The 18,239-nt window shown below is 32.4% G+C and overlaps 1 protein-coding gene across 1 annotated transcript; it reads left to right on the forward strand.

The window, feature by feature from the left end:
- Positions 1-630: 630 nt before the first annotated feature.
- On the forward strand, positions 631-3,086 carry LOC149567005 (putative anion transporter 5). The gene has a single exon (XM_089820211.1). It carries the CDS (start codon positions 1,214-1,216, stop codon positions 2,564-2,566), a length of 1,353 nt encoding a protein of 450 aa, XP_089676337.1. The 5' UTR covers positions 631-1,213; the 3' UTR covers positions 2,567-3,086.
- The last annotated feature ends 15,153 nt before the right edge of the window (positions 3,087-18,239 follow it).

The following is an 18,239-nucleotide window of genomic DNA, read 5'->3' on the forward strand; positions in this document are numbered from 1 at the left end:
CTTGTATTAATTGTTAATGAATTAGCAAAATTTAATAAATACAAAAATGGTTATTTGTGGTAGTAGAGCTTAAAGTCTAGTAAAAATTTAGTAATCATGTAAATTTCACTACATTATTTAGTAAAGATTAAGTTCAATTAATTAGTAAATCAATTAATGTAAATACAATATTACTTACACCATGCTACTTAATTGTGTGGAGACTTAGAATCGTGGAAAAGGGATAATATTGAATCTTTTCCTATTTTTATGAAGCGGCTATTTTTTAGGGAATGAAAATAGCTATGAAGACCATAAGCTTCTTAAAACGATCCTAAAAATACTACGTGGCTGCTAGACAAAATAAGCCTAAAGATGCATTGAACATTGATGTTAGTCCATTCAAATATAAAAATATCTAAATCTATTCTACTCTTTTAATTATTAAAAAAAATCAACTTTTTGAATTATTAGTCCATTTAAATACAAAAATATCTAAATCTATTCTACTCTTTTAATTATTAAAAAAATCAACTGTTTACATGCACGAGTTGACTCTTAAAATGAAATAACTCAATTTATCTTTTTCTTTTAATTAAAAATTTACATAAAAGCGCTTAAACTCAAGCAGGAAACCATATTGGATTTTTTTTTTCACTTGTAATTCGAAAAAAGTTGACTGAGATGCTGGCCTCGTCGGTAGAAGTAAAAGCTCCAAGCTCTTTAACGAAAAAGGAAGATAAATCCATGAACACGATTGAGAGCTTTAGCATTTTCTACTGGTTGTTACCTACCTAAGCATGTATGTGACAGCTGTGATGAGCGAAGGATTAGGAAGGCTTTTATCCTACTTTGTCTCTCTCTGTTCTATCCAGATCCAGGCGCTGTAGAATGCACATGAACCAGTAAGTAGGCGCTGTAGAATGTTAAGGCATCAACGAAGGAATTAGGGCTCAAATGGAAACGGTTATCTGCAAAAGAAATTGGATTCAGTAACTGGGTAATGGGCAAAAATGGATGATAAAACTGGGTAATCTCTTAGATTCGGAAAAGTGGGCGCAGGGCAATGGTTACCTGAACTGGGTAATGTGCAAAAATGGATGATAGAACTGGATAATCTCTAAGATTCAGAAAAGTGGGTGCAAGGAATTTGATAGTACAACTGGATAATGTGCGAAAGAATGGATTCTATAACTGGATAATATATTAGATTCAGAAAAGCGGGTGCAGAGCAATGGGGAGAAGGTTAGCTACACGGCATTTGATTGTTGGATTGACATTTGCTTGCACCTGTGTGTGCTACATTGAAAGAGTAGGGTTCTCCATTGCATACACAGCAGCAGCAGATGCAGCTGGTATAAACCAGTCCACAAAGGGCTTAATCTTATCTACATTCTTCTACGGCTATGCCCTTTCACAGGTTCCTGGAGGTTGGGCTGCCCAAAGAATAGGGGGAAGAAGGGTTCTTCTGCTTTCATTCATGGTATGGTCATTGACAACGGCAATTGTGCCCTTGGATGCAACGAGGGTTAAAACACTGGTAATTGCTCGTCTTCTTGTAGGTGTAGCTCAGGGTTTCATTTTTCCTTCAATTCATACCGTTTTGGCCCAATGGGTTCCGCCCCATGAAAGGTCAAGATCTGTTTCTCTGACTACATCGGGAATGTATTTTGGGGCCACGGCAGGAATGCTTGTTTTGCCCGGGATTGTTCAGCTTAGAGGACCTAGGGCAGTTTTTTGGGTGGAAGCGGCCATGGGTGCCATTTGGGCACTTGTTTGGTTTCTTTGTGCTACTGATCCCCCTCGCTCAGATCATCCAAAAGCTTCTTCATTAGGGTTTGGGCAATCTAGTGATTTGGGTTTTCTGCCCCTGAAAGGAGACAAGGATCACAGAAATGGGTTTGTGATTGAAAATGTGAGTAGTTCTCAGAAAATCCATAATTCCATTCCATGGAAAGATCTCTTGTCGAGTCTTCGCATTTGGGCTCTTGTTCTGAACAATTTCACATTTGATTATGCCCTTTATGTTCTGATGAACTGGCTTCCCACCTACTTTGAAATGGGCCTTCATCTGAGCCTTCACAAGATGGGTTCTTCTAAAATGCTGCCCTATTTGAACATGTTTGTGTTCTCCAATGTTGGTGGAGTGATTGCTGATCATATGATTACCAAAAGGCAAATCTCTGTGACACATACGAGAAAATGGCTCAACACTGGAGGATTTCTTGTTGCTGCTTGTGCTTTGGTGATGATGCCCACTTTGAGAAGTTCTTGGGGAGCTGTCATGTGTTCTTCGGTGTGCCTTGGATCTCTTGCGCTTGGAAGGGCGGGTTTTGCTGTTAATCATTTGGATGTTGCTCCTCGTTATGCGGGGATTGTAATGGGGATTTCTAATACCGCTGGTACCATGGCCGGAATTGTTGGTGTGAGCTTGACTGGTCAGATTCTTGAGTCGGCTAAAGCTGCTCATATGGATCTCTCAGATCCAAATAGCTGGACGAAGATCTTTTACATTCCAGCATTCCTTTGCATTTGTAGTGCGGCCATATTCTTGGTGTTTGCAACAGGGGAGAGAGTTTTTGATTAGTTCTCGGCCGTTATCATAGATTTTGGTATATGGGAGAGAGAATTTCTGATTAGTTCTCGGCCATGTTTTTAATGTTTGCTACAGGGGAAGGAATTTTTTATCAGTTGTCTCTAAATTGGGAACATTTATCAGCTCTTTCTGATGATGGATCAGTTGTCTGATTAAGTTAGTCTGATACCAAAGCTGATGCAAAAAGAAATCTCACATTTATCAGTTCTTTCTCATGATGGATCAGTTGTCTGATTCAGTTTGCCTGATACCAAAGTTGATACCAAAAGAATCTCACATTGTTAACATCTACGAAGAGAATTACTTATTATCAGCATAGATGGTGGGGAATTCAATGTCCCTGATGTGAACATTTACCTACTGGCGAAAAATTCATTATTTGTACGTCAGATTTTTTCCTATGAACATTTGTATTTTAAGAAGCGGAATTGAATCAAGTTGGACATTTGGGTGGTTGTGACGGTCAAAATCACTAATCAAAGGATGACTTATAGTTGAGATGTTTATTTTATTTCATTTGTCTTGTTACTATTCAATTCTGATAGAGATAGCCTATACTTAGGTAATCCACTTTTATTGTTAAATAAATTAATAATTTATATTTATTTTTGTTATTCTTCTTCTTTTAAACAATCTCATCAAATTGATTTAGTAGAAGTTAAGGTACCTAGGGTGGGTAAGAGCATAAGTTAGTCCATGTTCCAATTACTATCATTTCTAATTTATTCAATTTCTTAATTAAGTTCATTCTTTGCTCACTCAATTTTTAAATTACTAAATTTATAGAAATATAACTTGTATTTCTATTAATTAGATATTTTACTATAAATTTTGAAATGGTTATAGTGTAAAGTTGTTGGGACATTTTTAAGGAAGTATCAAATGACACTTTGAGATGACCACTTTTAAATCATTTTTTAAGCCTTGTTTGCATAATAGACGTACTTTGTGTGTCATTAGTACTTAGAAGCTAGAACAAATATGTGAGTACACAAAATAGTTATAAAAGGTTATTAATACACTTCCCTTAAATATGCCAACGTTCATCTTATGCATTCTAGAAGTCATTTTCATTGAGCAAAATACGTTTCATTCTAGATAAGACAAGATAAATTTATTAATGTCCAACAGGAGACCAACGAGGGTCTAAGGGACTAGAAATAGTACAAAGGGCAAATGCCAGCAGGGGGGAGCACCAAACAGTGTCAACAAAAGCAAAACAATAAAAGAACCAAGAAAAGGAATAACAACAACTAAGAACTCCTCACAGGCGAGGAGTAGTCCATAATGGAAAGGTGGGCATTAGAGCAATCAGGGACTCTAGAAGGTCCTTGTCGAGTGTGATCTCTGTGGGGTCTCACAGATCTAGTGTGAACCGAGATAGTATAGGGAGGCCGCTTCAATCCTCAAACATGGACTGTAGGACTGAAGAAAGAGGTGATGAGTTGCGTAGGGGTTGATGTTAAGCAAAGTTGGAGATATATAGTGTGCTTGCAAAGCTGCATGGTCCCCTGAAGGTAGAGTGCAAGATAGTGCTAGTAAATATATATGAAGAATGAGGGAAGAGACCGACACTCTCTAAACAAACAATAGAATCTCCCTCAGATCTCATAGTAAATGGGACAACAAAAAATAAAGTGAGAGTCAGTCTTATCCTTCTCGAGCTGACAAAGCCGACCGATCCTATCCTCCCTGCCGATCTGGTGATCAGTTTGAATAGAAGACATAATCTTTGTTGAAAATCAAAACTATTATACCAAATAAACTTAAATAATATTTCAACATAAATTCAATACAATTGTACATATTAGCACTTCTACCATAAGGAGCTAAAATGGTTTAAGTTGACAAAGAATTGCATGTAAGCAAACATGCTAAACAATAAGTTTACTTGGTACGCAAGATTATAGGCAAATATGCTAGTATAATTTATGTTTGTAGAAGATACATTAATTTAGTTTACTTTAATTTTTTTGAATATAATTTTTTTATTTGCTTATGTATTTTTGAAATACACTATTAAAGTACATAATTTGTCTACAACATTTGAAAAATACAGATTTGTTTATAATCATTTTTATTTTTTTTGTAATTGTCAATTTTGCTTTATTCAATTAGACAGTATTGTATTGAGACTATTGCTTTTTTATTTCTTTGGTCCTATAGACTTAAACAAAAAGTTATCAGACTTTATATATATATATATATATAGACACACACACACACAAATACAATATATACGATTATCAAGCATGCCCCTGTAGACCATGAAATTGTAAAAATATTAGGTTAAAATTGTTTTTATAAAACATATAGTATGATGATAATAAAATGAGTAAATTGAAAGATTATCTATATGTTTCATTTAAATTTTCGTGTCTGTTATTTTTACTATGAGAATATATGTAGTCAAAGCTCCTTTAAAAAATAATAATTGATGGATTATATCCAAATGCTTGTCTGAGTGTGATTGTGTTGCAATTTTTTTACCATCAATGTTTTAGATCATGCTCAATGATCCATTATTAGGATGAAAGAATATCAAGATACAAATGATCCTTGACTTCTTGCTCTTGGTTTGTGTGCCCCAATGGCTCCTCCCTCCCCTCTACCCTTTTTTTTATCATGTCTTGGTTTGTAATTGTTATCATTTGTATCCTGACATTCTTTCATCTTGATGATGGGTCATTGAGTATGATCTGAAACATTGATGGTAAAAAAATTACAACACAATCACACCCAGACAAGCATTTACATATATCATGGATTGTGGAAATTCGCTTACATTAATTGATGGATTGTTTTTCATTTTCGACTATTGATCAAAGAGGAACGAAGATTCTATTTGAAGTCCTTTTATTGATTTAATTCTAGATACAGTTGTAAAATCTATGTTTGTCACATTATTAAGCATTGAACCTTGGAATTTATGTATTGTAATTGTCCATGTCATGGATACTGATATTTATCAATGATTGCTTGACAATATAGGTTTTATGAGTATATATTTTGGCATATTTTGGTTTATTGGTGACTATAGCAAGTATCAACACATACATCTATGTACAAAGATAAAATTAGGCAATTTAGTGCTAGAATTGTGTGCACAATATATAACAACTCTCTAAGAGATCCATCCACAAGACCTATTCAAATCCACAAGTTCATTGTTAACAATAGTTATTTCATAGAAAGAATTTCGGGGAAGACTGGAAGTTAGTCAAAATCATTATCAATGTTTTATTTGATGTATTTTCACCACAACACTAAGTGCAACAAGGATTAGTAGTTTTAAACATCTTGGTTGTTGTGTACTCTCACTAAATCATTTGTAGAAAATAGGTTCATTGAGTGGTCAAGATCTTTTTTTTTCCATTTATTGATAGATACAGACTTGTGTTTTTCACTAATGATTTCCAATCATTTTCAACTAGTTTTGTATTATACATATTTTGTATTGATTGACAAAAAAAACTCTCAAGTTTGAGTATGACCTTGTTGTCAACTAGCTTGCTTTGGTTTTGAAGATAGAGAATATTGTGGATTGTTCAACTATAATGTGAATTTGTCGTTAAATTAGGATATCATATTTATGCTTATAAAATGTTGTGTAGTCCCATGTAAATGTGGAGCTATAGTGGGTTCATCCCATTTTTTGAGATTATCAAAATCATACCCACCATGCATTTGAAGGCAATTTAGATTTACACCGTTAGCAAGGCTCATTTGTGATTATAACACTAATTCATTCATTCTATTTTATCTCAATATCATTGTCCTAATCCATTTCATGATTAACTTATGTATTAATTATGTGATCGACCTATCAGACATAGTATTTAATTATATTTGTCGCCTTCTACTCTTCAACAATAACATCTTTAATGAGCCCTATATTTGTGGAAATGTCATGAAACTTCTTTTAGATAAATATCTCACTCGAACCAAATGTTTCAAAAAATCTAAATTCTGATTTTGAATAGTTTAGAGTTGAAAAAAAGATGTTGACAAATGCATATGTTTTCATCTTTCCACTTCCATACTTTGCAATAAGGAGAAAATGAAAAGGGCATGCAGATTCTATCAAAAAAATTTCTCAATAAGGCATTTCTTGTAGGATTTAGATAGCTCATTTCCTTTATACTTTTATCCAAGTTTCTTATGATTTGATGAAATAATTTTTTTCTAACATTTAATATCATAAAGGAGCAATCGCAAATAGTAAGCTTCAATTTTTGTAAAAATTGGCATGTTTCTTACACACCAATATTTTTCTTTGCATTAAGCTTATCATGAATATTTCATGTACTATTAGAGCCTTCTATTTTGGTTTTGACTTTTACATATATTTGTTAGTGAATCAATACAATTCTCTCATTTTAATTTCACTTTAGATGCATATTTTATAATATATTTAAGAACAAACATTTCTAAAATAATGGACAACCCATATTAGCTATCCATATTAAAATCATGTATGAATTATGTGTGTGTGTGTGTTTAATCTATCATCATTTTGTTCACAATGAGATACATTTTCTTTTATGGATTCGTCACAATATAATGAATATATTTTCTTTTATGGATTCATCGCAATATAATGAATATCTAATATACTAATTCAAAAGAGTTCTATATTGACATTCTACAACTTGATTTTTTTTTTCTATATATGGTGTCTCAATACATTTCATAAGTATTTGAACATAATTAAATAGGTAAAATGATGGTTTTAAAGGCCTTCAGAAATGAAAATATATAATGTTTGTGATAAAGTGTTTTATATTATAGTTCATGCATTGAGGAAGTAAGGACATAATAGTTTCCTAAACAATTTGTTTTGTTTAATGATCATCAAGCTTTACAATATTCGAATAGTCAAGGAAAGTTAAATAAGAGGCATTTAAAATGGGTTAATTTTTTGCAGAGTTACACTTTTGTTTTGAATCACATGAGTGGAAATTGTAGTAGAGTTTAGGTGCCCTTAGTAGGAGACATGATGTATTAAGATAAATGTATTTTGAAGTTGTTGGATTCAAGGAGCTGAAGAGTTTTTACCCTAATGATCCTTATTTTGGTGAGGCTTTGAGAGCCTGTACAAACCTATTACTTTAGACATGACAATATAGTTGGATTTTACTATCTAGCATGGTTTGTTATTCAAATGTAGTCAAATGTGCATTCCAAGGAATTCCATAAGGGAGAACTTAATAAAAGAGAATCATAGAGGAAGATTGGTTGGACATTTTGGTTGAGATAAATTATTGCTCAAGTTAGTGAGAATTATTATCGGTCATAGTTGTAGTAAGATGTTAATAAGTTTATATAAAGTTGCATAATTTGTCAGATGGAAAACACAGCTAAGAAGAATATAGGGTTAGATCAACCACTACCTACACCAGAGAAGCCATAGGAGGATATTAGTATGGACTTTGTTCTTGGTTTTCCAAGGACATGAAGAGGGTATCCTTCCATTAAATTGTGGTGGTAGATAGGTTTTCAAAGATGACATATTTCATTCCTTTCATGAAGAATAATGATATTGTTCATGTGGAAGAGTTATTTTTCAGGGAGGTGGTGAGACTACATCTTTTACGAAAGAGATAGTTTTAGTTCTAGACATTAAATTTGTTGGATACTTTTGGAGGACATCGTAGAGATAGTTAAAGATAGATTTGAAATTTAGTTCAACACATCATCCACAACTTGATGGACATACATAAGTAGTGGATAGGAGTTTGGGGGATCTATTGGGATTCTTGGTTGGGTATAAATCAAAGGGATGAAATTTAATTTTATCACAAACATAATTTACATGCAATACTTGTGCCAAAAGGAGCACTAGTAAATCACCATTCCCTAGAGTATATGGAAGCAATAATAGAAACTCTTCAAAATTAAGGAAGTTGGACAAAAGAGAGATAATTAATAGTGAAGCTAAAGACTTTGCAGAGCATTGAAGAATTTACATGAGGAGGTGAGGAAGAATGGGTAAAAGTATAGATCCGTGTCACCTTATAGGATATTTGATTTTTTTTCCTATCCACATAGGGTATAGATCTATGTCACCTTATAGGGTATAGATCTATTTCATAATGTTTTGATTAGTTATGATATGTTATGATTTGAAAATATTGCAAGTAGGTATTTGAACATTTGAGAAGATGGTAATTCAAAAAAGGGGGAAAAAAATGGTAAATCATATAAAAATATCACAATTTATATATAGCACTAGAGGAGAAATTCCTCTTCAAGAATATGTAATTGTTCTTTAAAAAGGTGTAGATTTGATAGGGAATTTTTGATGAGAGAAATATTTCTAATAAGTTCAACTTGAGCACTTATAACTGAAAAAATATACATAAAAAACTAACATTTTTTTCCTGCCCTAGCTATACATGTAATCTATAACATACTTTGAAATTAGAGAAAAAAAGATTATTTGCATGTACTTGTTTGATAGGGACTACATCCTATATATTTTGTAATTAAAAAAAGACAACAAAATTTTAAAAAATGCATAAATTCTTGCTATTAAAAAAAAACAAAAACTATAGGCATAAACTTTGTCCAATTTTACACATTTCATCAATGTACATCATCTTCAAATTCTAAACACAAATACCACTTTTATGTCGTTAAAGTTGAACAGTTTACATTTTGTCATCCTTTTCCTTTCCAAAAGGGTGACAAAAGTTTGTGCTTTTACCCGAATATTAATATAATGAATACATAGAAGGCTAACGCAGAAGATGAAGGTCATGCATAAAGATATGAAATAAATAAATATGTGATATGAAGAAACTAACAATGTTGCAAAGGTACAATACAAAGAGAGAATATCACAATGCATAAAAAGTAGATCTAAATAGGAAAGAATGAAAGGTAACTCCAAGAGAAGACCTAACTATCAAATAAAAAAGGTATGAAGAATGCATACAATGTGGAGTTGCAAAGAAAGATGACATGAGGAAAATCTTATTACCCATTTAAAAGGTATAAATCATGAAAGCACCAGGTTCACAAAAATGTAACATAAAAGGTTTTGATATCATAAGGAATTGGGGGTGTTATTTGACCATTTATGCACATTAGGGAAACAAAAAGAAAGACCTAACAAATAATGTTACATAAAAATTTTGGTATCCTGAGGAATTGGAAGTGTTATTTAACCTTGTATGCACATTAGGGAAAGAGAAAGGACCTTTAAACATAACCTTCAAGAGAACCCAAATTATATTAGCACAACCTAAGAGTGATGCAGGGGATCCAATGTTGAACCCTAGTTCTTTCAAACATATATATTAAATGATTTCTTTCAATGGTTATTATTTTTCCTTAATATTATGGATTGATTGATTATGTTTGATTAATGCAAATTGATTGACTAACTGTAATACAAGGAAAGTACAACCATATATGACAACAAATTACATAAAGATATCTAATCTGATATGCTAAAATAAATGCTATGAAATTCAAAAGAATAAATCAAACCCACCTTGAGGGATAATAGAGGAAACAAGATCATATTTGAAGAAAGACTATCAAACTACAAGAAAACTAAATATTGAGTCAAATACAAAGTATGCAAGTTAGAATCTACTGATTATGAAAAGATGGAAGCCCCAAAAATAGGTCGAATCATAGGGTATAGATCAACCTAGGTATAGGTTGAGGTTAACATGTGCCTACTTTGCACAAAGTTTTGATAATCCAAAGTTCTAACAAAAACTATAAGCCTAGATCTATAATTCCTAATTTTGTGGATTTGTAAGTCTATGCATCTTCTCCTACACAATTAAAATGTAAATTGTTGGGGAGTAGGGGCTTGCATTGGTCAAGCCCCCATTTATGAATTAAAATTTAAATGAGAAAACATGTAAAAGAAAGAAAATTGTAAATATTCACCCACTTACCAAATCTGTATGGATTCCTGTCAAAACCTTCAAAACATTTTCCATGATTTGGATGTTAGATTCTAAATGATCCATCTTTACTATTTCTTCTCCACAACCTAAAGAGGATGAGAATGTGTATCTAACTAAGAAAACATTCTGTATTCCTCCTTATACCACACATACTCACAAACCTAAAGATGAATCACCTTCTCCTTCCACATTAAAGGCTACTTACAACATAGGATATGATATCACCACTCAACAAGGATACAAAGATTTAAGGCTCAGTATTAATGAACAAGGCATTACGGTTCCTATTAATTCTCCTCAACAAGGTCATAAAGGTGGTTTATATTTTTTTACTCATACTAACCCTTTACCATCCCCATTTAAACAAAAACCTCATCTTGACATTCTTTTTCTAACTGGATCTAATCATATATCACCTTTTGATGATTGGTTAGATTTGTCCACAAGAATATATTGGAGTATCAAACATACCTCTAGAATAAAAATCACTTATAGTGACTTTCCAAAGAACTAAAAACCTATCAATGGTAAATTTTTGTGTTTCATTCATCATAGAACCAAGCATTTAACTTGTGAATGTGTTGGGTTTGGATAATTTCTTCAAGATTTGGTTGGTATATCTCTTCTTCACTTAACACCTAATATTAAACAATTTCTTGATATCAAATTCATACATTAGGATTTTATTTCCCTCTTATGTTTCTCTCTTTTATGAAAATCCTGTTGTGTAATGAGCTTGAGAATGTCATAATAGGCAATCCTTATTGCTCTCTTAAGTGGGGGAAAGGGATCATCATTTATTCCTTCCTTTATATGTCCAATTTTCTCCCTTTGTTGACACATTTATTTTACACCCTTTCTGACATGTATTTGTGATTATACATAAGGGTAGTTACATCCTAATTTGTAACCTTATTCTTTCTCAAAAATAAATATCTTTAATACATGAGAAACCACATATGGACCTTAATATGTTTTACCTTTTTCCAATTCATCTAATATCCCTTATGGACTTGTATCTACTATAGTATGATATCCACTCTTGCATGAAATTATTGTATTGACACAAGGTGCAACCTTATGCTTCAAAGTCTTCATCTTTTATAAAATATCTAACACTTAGGATAGATAATAGATTATTCACTCTTTCTTTCTTTCTTTCTTCTTCTTCTTTCATATGATCCATTAATCTTTTTTCCTTAATTCCTTAATTTCAACTCCTAACTTGATCATACATGAGAGATATTCGAGTTTCTAGCTTTGGCTTCCTAGAAAATAGGACTAACAATCTACTAGGGCTTTTTGTCAAAATTCGTAAACATAAAGAACACAAAAATAAGTTTCAGAATCTACAAGAGGACCCTCCAATCTACAAAACTTCAAAAGGCTGTGAGTTTTGGCTAGTGAAAACTAGAGAGTTTTGAACTTTCTAACAAGCCCTTAATTTCAGGATAGGTTTTAGACCACCTTCTAGAGGGTTTAATCTATCCTAGAATCATTTAGAAATCCCAATGATAGAATTAAGAGCCTGCCTAATTACATCTGATCGATTTACTCCTGTGCTTGTGGACATATAATTTGACACCCATGCTTTCAGAGCATCAATATTTTTGATGTTTTCTGCTTATGAAAATTATCAGAATTTACCAAAGGAGGAACCTATGCTTTGTAATTATGAAAATTTATTAATAGTTTGTTATCAATCCCATATCCATTATTACCTCTTTCCATTTGTATTTTACCTAATCCTTTTTTCTTTTCTTCTGTAGTGGCTTTCCCCATAATTCCTAGAGAAGTATCCCAGACCTTTTATATGATAGGACTTGGCAAATGAGGATTGAGGCCTTTGCCTTCATATTGTGCCCTAAAGTATCCTATAGAACTAGTAGAAAATTTGAGAACCTTATGAGGCTAGACTGACTAGGTTGGAATTAAGGAAATTTTTAGGTTTATTTCATTGGTTGACTTGACCATTGATTTTTCTATTTGTATAGTGGTCTAACCAATGTGTTGAGTAGTTGCATTAATTCTTTGCACTATTTGAACTATAGTGGAGATTTCAGACTTAATTCCTTTTATGGACTACTCTTGAGATTAAGAATCTAATTGTTGGGCCTCTCACCATGCTTCTTCAAATGCTTTAAAGGTATAGTGACCAGTATAAAGCTAGGTGATCTGATTAAGGAGTTTTGCCTTCCATTAGTTAAGAGACGTTGTTCCAGGGTATTGAGGTAAGCAATGATCTCGTGTGCATTAGCTTGAGAACTAGCATATCATTGTTGGTTGGCTAAGACCTTGACTTCTTGTTGATTTTTGACATCTTTAGTAAGGATCATATGTTTACTCATACAGAGGTTAGACTAGTTTAACAACTTACTCTGTGAAGAGGCTTGGGAGTCACTAACATGTGAAACATGCTATTCTCAAAACTCAATTTGATATTTTCTAGTAGAATCATATTGCATAAAATCATGAAATGAAGGTATAATTGTTGGAATGAAAAGTTTACCAACAGGTGTATCTATTGCAGTTTCTTCGGGATTTGAATTATCAGAAATGGGAAAAGAGACATCTTTTCTTGACATCATTTTACAACTAAGGATTCAAACTGATCCTTTAGAGAAAACAAAATTACAATTGTCACATTTAGACAAGAAATTTTTAAGCTCAAAAAATTGTACATGTGACCAAGAAGACACATCTAGGCCAATGGTTGGCTCTCTAGTTGTGAAAGGAGGACTCGTTACAGTTGGAATTGTTGGGAAATGAAACATACTATCTAATACAAACCTTGGAACTTCATCCACACTTTTCATTTGTTTCCATGGTGGTGTCTTATATCCATGATCTATAGGTTTTGATGAGGATCCTAGACGGTATGTGTAGGGATCCTAAAAGACTGAGCCCTTTGTATATGGGAACCTGATTATGGATTAGCAAAATTTATAAGAGATTTATTGTCAAGTTCTTGAATACTAACACCTTGCAACTGAGGTGGTTTTTCACCTTGGGCCTCTTTTTCCCAGATCTCAAGTGCCTATTATGTAGGCATCTTAATATCTCTATGGTAGACAATACGAGATGCTTTGAGCTTAGCTATTAGGCTAGTAGATTTCCAGATAGTAGACAATGCTTGTTTCGATAACATGGCTCTTCTAGAATTGAGCATTGATGGAAAGGAGTTGTTATATAATATATAATGGATAAGGAATGTAACAGTATGATCGATGGATGCCTTTTTCATATGCAAATTCATAGCCTTAAATTCATATATCAAGACATCATTTAAATTACCGCTCTTAAGACTGATAGAATAATCTAGAAGGCAATCAATGTAGATTGGTCCATTTGACACAAAATCATAGGCTACTCCCAAAAGAACATGCAAAAGTTTGGCAAACCTAGCATTCCTGAGCATTAACATAATAACAATAAGAAATCTCTTTCTATAATGGCCTTGAATCCCTATCCTTATATGAGATAGATGAATATATTGATAATTACGAGGGTCAACCCTTGCTTGCCTATGTCATCTTCCTATTTTAGTTTTTGTAAACAACCTAAGTCTTCCTCCTATTCCAAAGAACTCTCTAAGGCCTTTAGGAATATCTCTATAGATCTTAGATGCTTGTATTTTAGGAACAATAAATTCTTTATCAACAAATATTTCTCCATAGTCATAATAATACATATCATCTTAGATGTTTGAATTTGTCCCTTGCAAAGTTACATCTTTTTTAGATTGAGCAAAGAATTTAGTAAAACTTGCCTCTGCATTCCTTGATGTGGTGTGATCTTGTTATGTTGTAACTACCAAATTATTCATTTGTTTTGTCATTGATTCATGCTCAAATTTGTTCTTGAACTACAAATTTTACTGCCTAAAGACTACCCTAACGAAGCCTAATCTCACCTAGGTAGCTTGTTGCTAGAGATTTTGAGTGTCGCTTCTATATTGCACTACAAAAAAGAATGAAATCTTATGTAAATCTATTCTCCATATTACTTTAATTAAAGTAATATTTGTTTTTAAATTCCATGTTTATGTTCTTTTCTATTCTCATACTGTGTTCAAATTCTCTGTCATAATCATATAGCTCTCTATATTGTTCTCTATATTGCTTCTGCAAGTTAATTGTTGTAAGACCCAGTATTGTAAGTCTCATGGTTAAGCCATAATTAGACATTGTTAGGGAAGTTTAAGGTAGTAACATTTTTAGTGGGAGTGCATATTTGAGCATGAATCAATGGCAAAATAAGTGAAGAATCTGACAGTTACAATAGAACAAGATCATACTACAACAAGGAATGCACATGAAAGTTTTATTAACTTCTTTGCTAAATTTGAAAAAGATGTAACTTTGCAAGAGCTAAATTTAAATAATTTAGATAATATGTCTTGTGATGACTATGGAGAAATATTTTGTGATAAAGAATCTAAAGTTCCTAAAATTCAAGCATCTGAGATCTATGGAGATATTCCTAAAGGTCTTAGAGAGTTCTTTGCTTACAAAGCTATTAGTAAATGCAAGATATCAAAATTACAACATGGTGTTAAAAATGGAACTAAAGGAAGACTTAGGTTGTTTACATGAACTAAAATAGGACAATGTTAAAAGCAAGCAATGGGCAACCCTCATAATTATCAATATATTCATCTATATTATGTAAGCATAGGGATTCAAGGCCACTATAGAAAGGGATTACCTATCATTTTTATGTTAATGCTCAAGGATGCTAAGTTTACCAAATATTTCCATGCCCTTTGGGAGTAGCTTGTGATTCTGTGTCTAATGGACCAATCTACATTGACTACCTTCTAGATTATTCTATCAGTCTTAAGGATGGTAATTTAAATGATGTCCTAACATATGAATTAAGACTATGAATTTTCATATGAAAAGGGCATCCATCTATCATACCCTTACTTTCCTTATCCATTGCATATTATATAACAAGCCATTTCCATTAAAGCTCAATTTTAGAAGATACACGTCACTAGAACAAGCATTATCTACTCAAAAATCTACTAGCCCAAAAAATGAGCTTAGAGCACCCCATATTGTATTCCATACATTTATTAAGATGCCTATAGAATGGGCACTTGATCTCTGGGACAAAGAGGCCCAAGGTGAAAAACCACCTTAGTTGCAAGGTGTTAGTATTTAGGAACTTGACAATAAATCTGTTATAAATTTTACTAATCTACAACCAAGTTCCCATATACAAAGATCTTAGTCTATTAGGATCCCTCCAAAATGTGATCCAAGATCCTCATCAAAATCTATAGATCATGGATAGAAGATACCACCATGGAAATAAAGGAAAAGTGTGGATGAAGTTCCAATGTCTATATTGGTTAATATGTTACATTTCCCAACAATTCCAACTATAATGGTCCTCCTTTTGCAACCAAAGAGCCAACCCTTAGCCCAGATATGTATTCCTGCTCACATGTATAGTTTTCTAGAGCTTGAAGATAGCATGTAGAAATGTGACGATTGTAATTTTTTTTTCTCTAAAGGATCAATTTGAATCCTTAGTTGTAAAATGATGTTTGGAAAATTTGTCTCATAGATACCATTCCTGATAATCCAAATCCTAAGGAAAATATAGTAGATACGCCCACTGGTAAATCTATCATTCTAGGAATTATACCTTCAATTTGTGATTTTATGCAACACAATTCTATTGGAAAATATCAAATTGAGTTTTGGGCACAAACATAATTAACCTCTTAGCGAGTCCCAAACCTCTTCACAAAGTAAGTTGTTAAACTAGTCTAACCTTTGTATGCATAAACATATTGTCCTTACTAAATATGTTAAACATCAACAAAAGGCTAAGGTCTTAGCTAACCAACAATGATATGCTAGTTATCAAGCTAATGCACATGAGATCATTGCTTACCTCAAAACCCTAGAACAATGTCTCTCTGACCAATGGAAAACAAAAATCCTTGATTAGATACCCAGCTTCATACTGATTATTATACCTTTAAAGAACATGTAGAAGCATGGTGGGAAACCCAAAAATTATGCTTTCAAACTCAAGAGAAATCCATAAAAGGAATTAAATCTAAAATCTCCACTGTAGTTCAAATAGTGCAAAGAATTGATGCAACTATTCATTGCATTGGTCAAACTGCCATGCAAATAGAAAAATAGTGATCAAGTCAACCAATGAAATAATCTAGAAAATTTCCTTAATTCCAACCCAGGTAGTCCAACCTCCTAAGGTTCTCTATTTTCCTACTAATTTTGTAGGATACCTTAGGGCCCAATATGAAGGAAAAGGCCTAAATTTTTATCTACCAAGTCCTACCCTATAGAAGGTTTGGGATACTTCTCTAGGAATTATAAGGGAAGCCACTGCAAAAGAAAAGAAAAATGGATTAGGTAAAATAAAAATGGCAAGAGGTAATAATGGAGCTGAGACTAATGACACGCCATTCAAAAATTTGTAGAATTATAGAGCAGAGGTTTTACCTTTGGTAAATTTTGATAATTTTGATGATGTGAAAAAATCATAAATATTGATGCTCTAAAAGCTTTGGTGACAAATTATATGTACACAAGAACATGACTAAATGAAGTAGATGTAATTGGGCAAGTTCTTCATTCTATCACTGGGATTGCTAAATGAGTCTGGGATAGACTAGATGAAGCATACAAGATGGATATGATTAATAGAGGCATATATTAACTATGTTCTCAATTAATAAAAAAAATTGTAGGAAGAAAAAATGTCTCTAAGAGATTGGATTACAATAGATTTGTAAATAATAAGTGTTGTGATTTAAAATAGTTTGATCAATATTGTGTTGAGCAGTATACAAATTTCTGTCAATCGGGATAGTAACAAAATCAAGAATTCATCTATACCTTGTTTATTAGAATTTTTGAAGGATTAGGAGAATATTACCACAAAAGGGTTTTAGAAAACCTCGTAGTAGAATAGTTAGAACTTAGGGAAATCACTTTCCCTCAACTTGTTCATTTCTTAACAGAAAACAATGAACAAGCCTACAAGGAGGTTAGGAAAAAGAAAGAGTTAAAAAAGGATAAACCCTAAATATCTCCTACAATTTGTAAAAAGATCACTCTTGGATTTTCTTGAGATAATAAGAAAAGAAAACACAAGTCTAGAAGAGGAAATTCTGAATTTGCAGAGTGTTCCAAAAAACCCAAATACAAAAAAGAGTTCTCCAAAAGAAAAGGCTACTTTCAAAAAAGAGATAAAATAAGATGAAAAGGTAGATGGAAGCCAGTTTTTTATATTTGTAAAAGGGAACACTATGATAAACAATGTCCTGATAAGAATAAGGCCAAAAATAAAGGAAAAGTTTGTGTGGAAAAATAAGCAAGGGTTGGTGACCTTGATGAATATGCATTCATTAATGATTATCCTTCTAATTTAGAAATGACATTTTATCATATGAAGATATAGAGTCAGAATCTGATCATTTCACAGATGTAGTCAAAAAAAAAAAAACTACAATTAGAGTCTAATTTTGACTTTGAATCTTCATTGTTTTGTAGAATGATGAAAATATCTTCTTGTCTCTTTGTTGATATGCAATTAGCTGATATTATAAATCAAAATTTCATTTTAGAACATTGACATACAAATATGAACATTGGGCCAAAATTTTGGAATAAGAATAAAGAAAAAATATCTCAATTAGAGCTAAAAAGAAATATTTACTAGAATTATAACAAAAAAAACCCCTT

Source organism: Cupressus sempervirens, chromosome 3 (genome assembly GCF_028749045.1).
Source record: "Cupressus sempervirens isolate cs-2001-9-10 chromosome 3, ASM2874904v1, whole genome shotgun sequence".
Classification (NCBI taxonomy): Eukaryota; Viridiplantae; Streptophyta; class Pinopsida; order Cupressales; family Cupressaceae; genus Cupressus; species Cupressus sempervirens.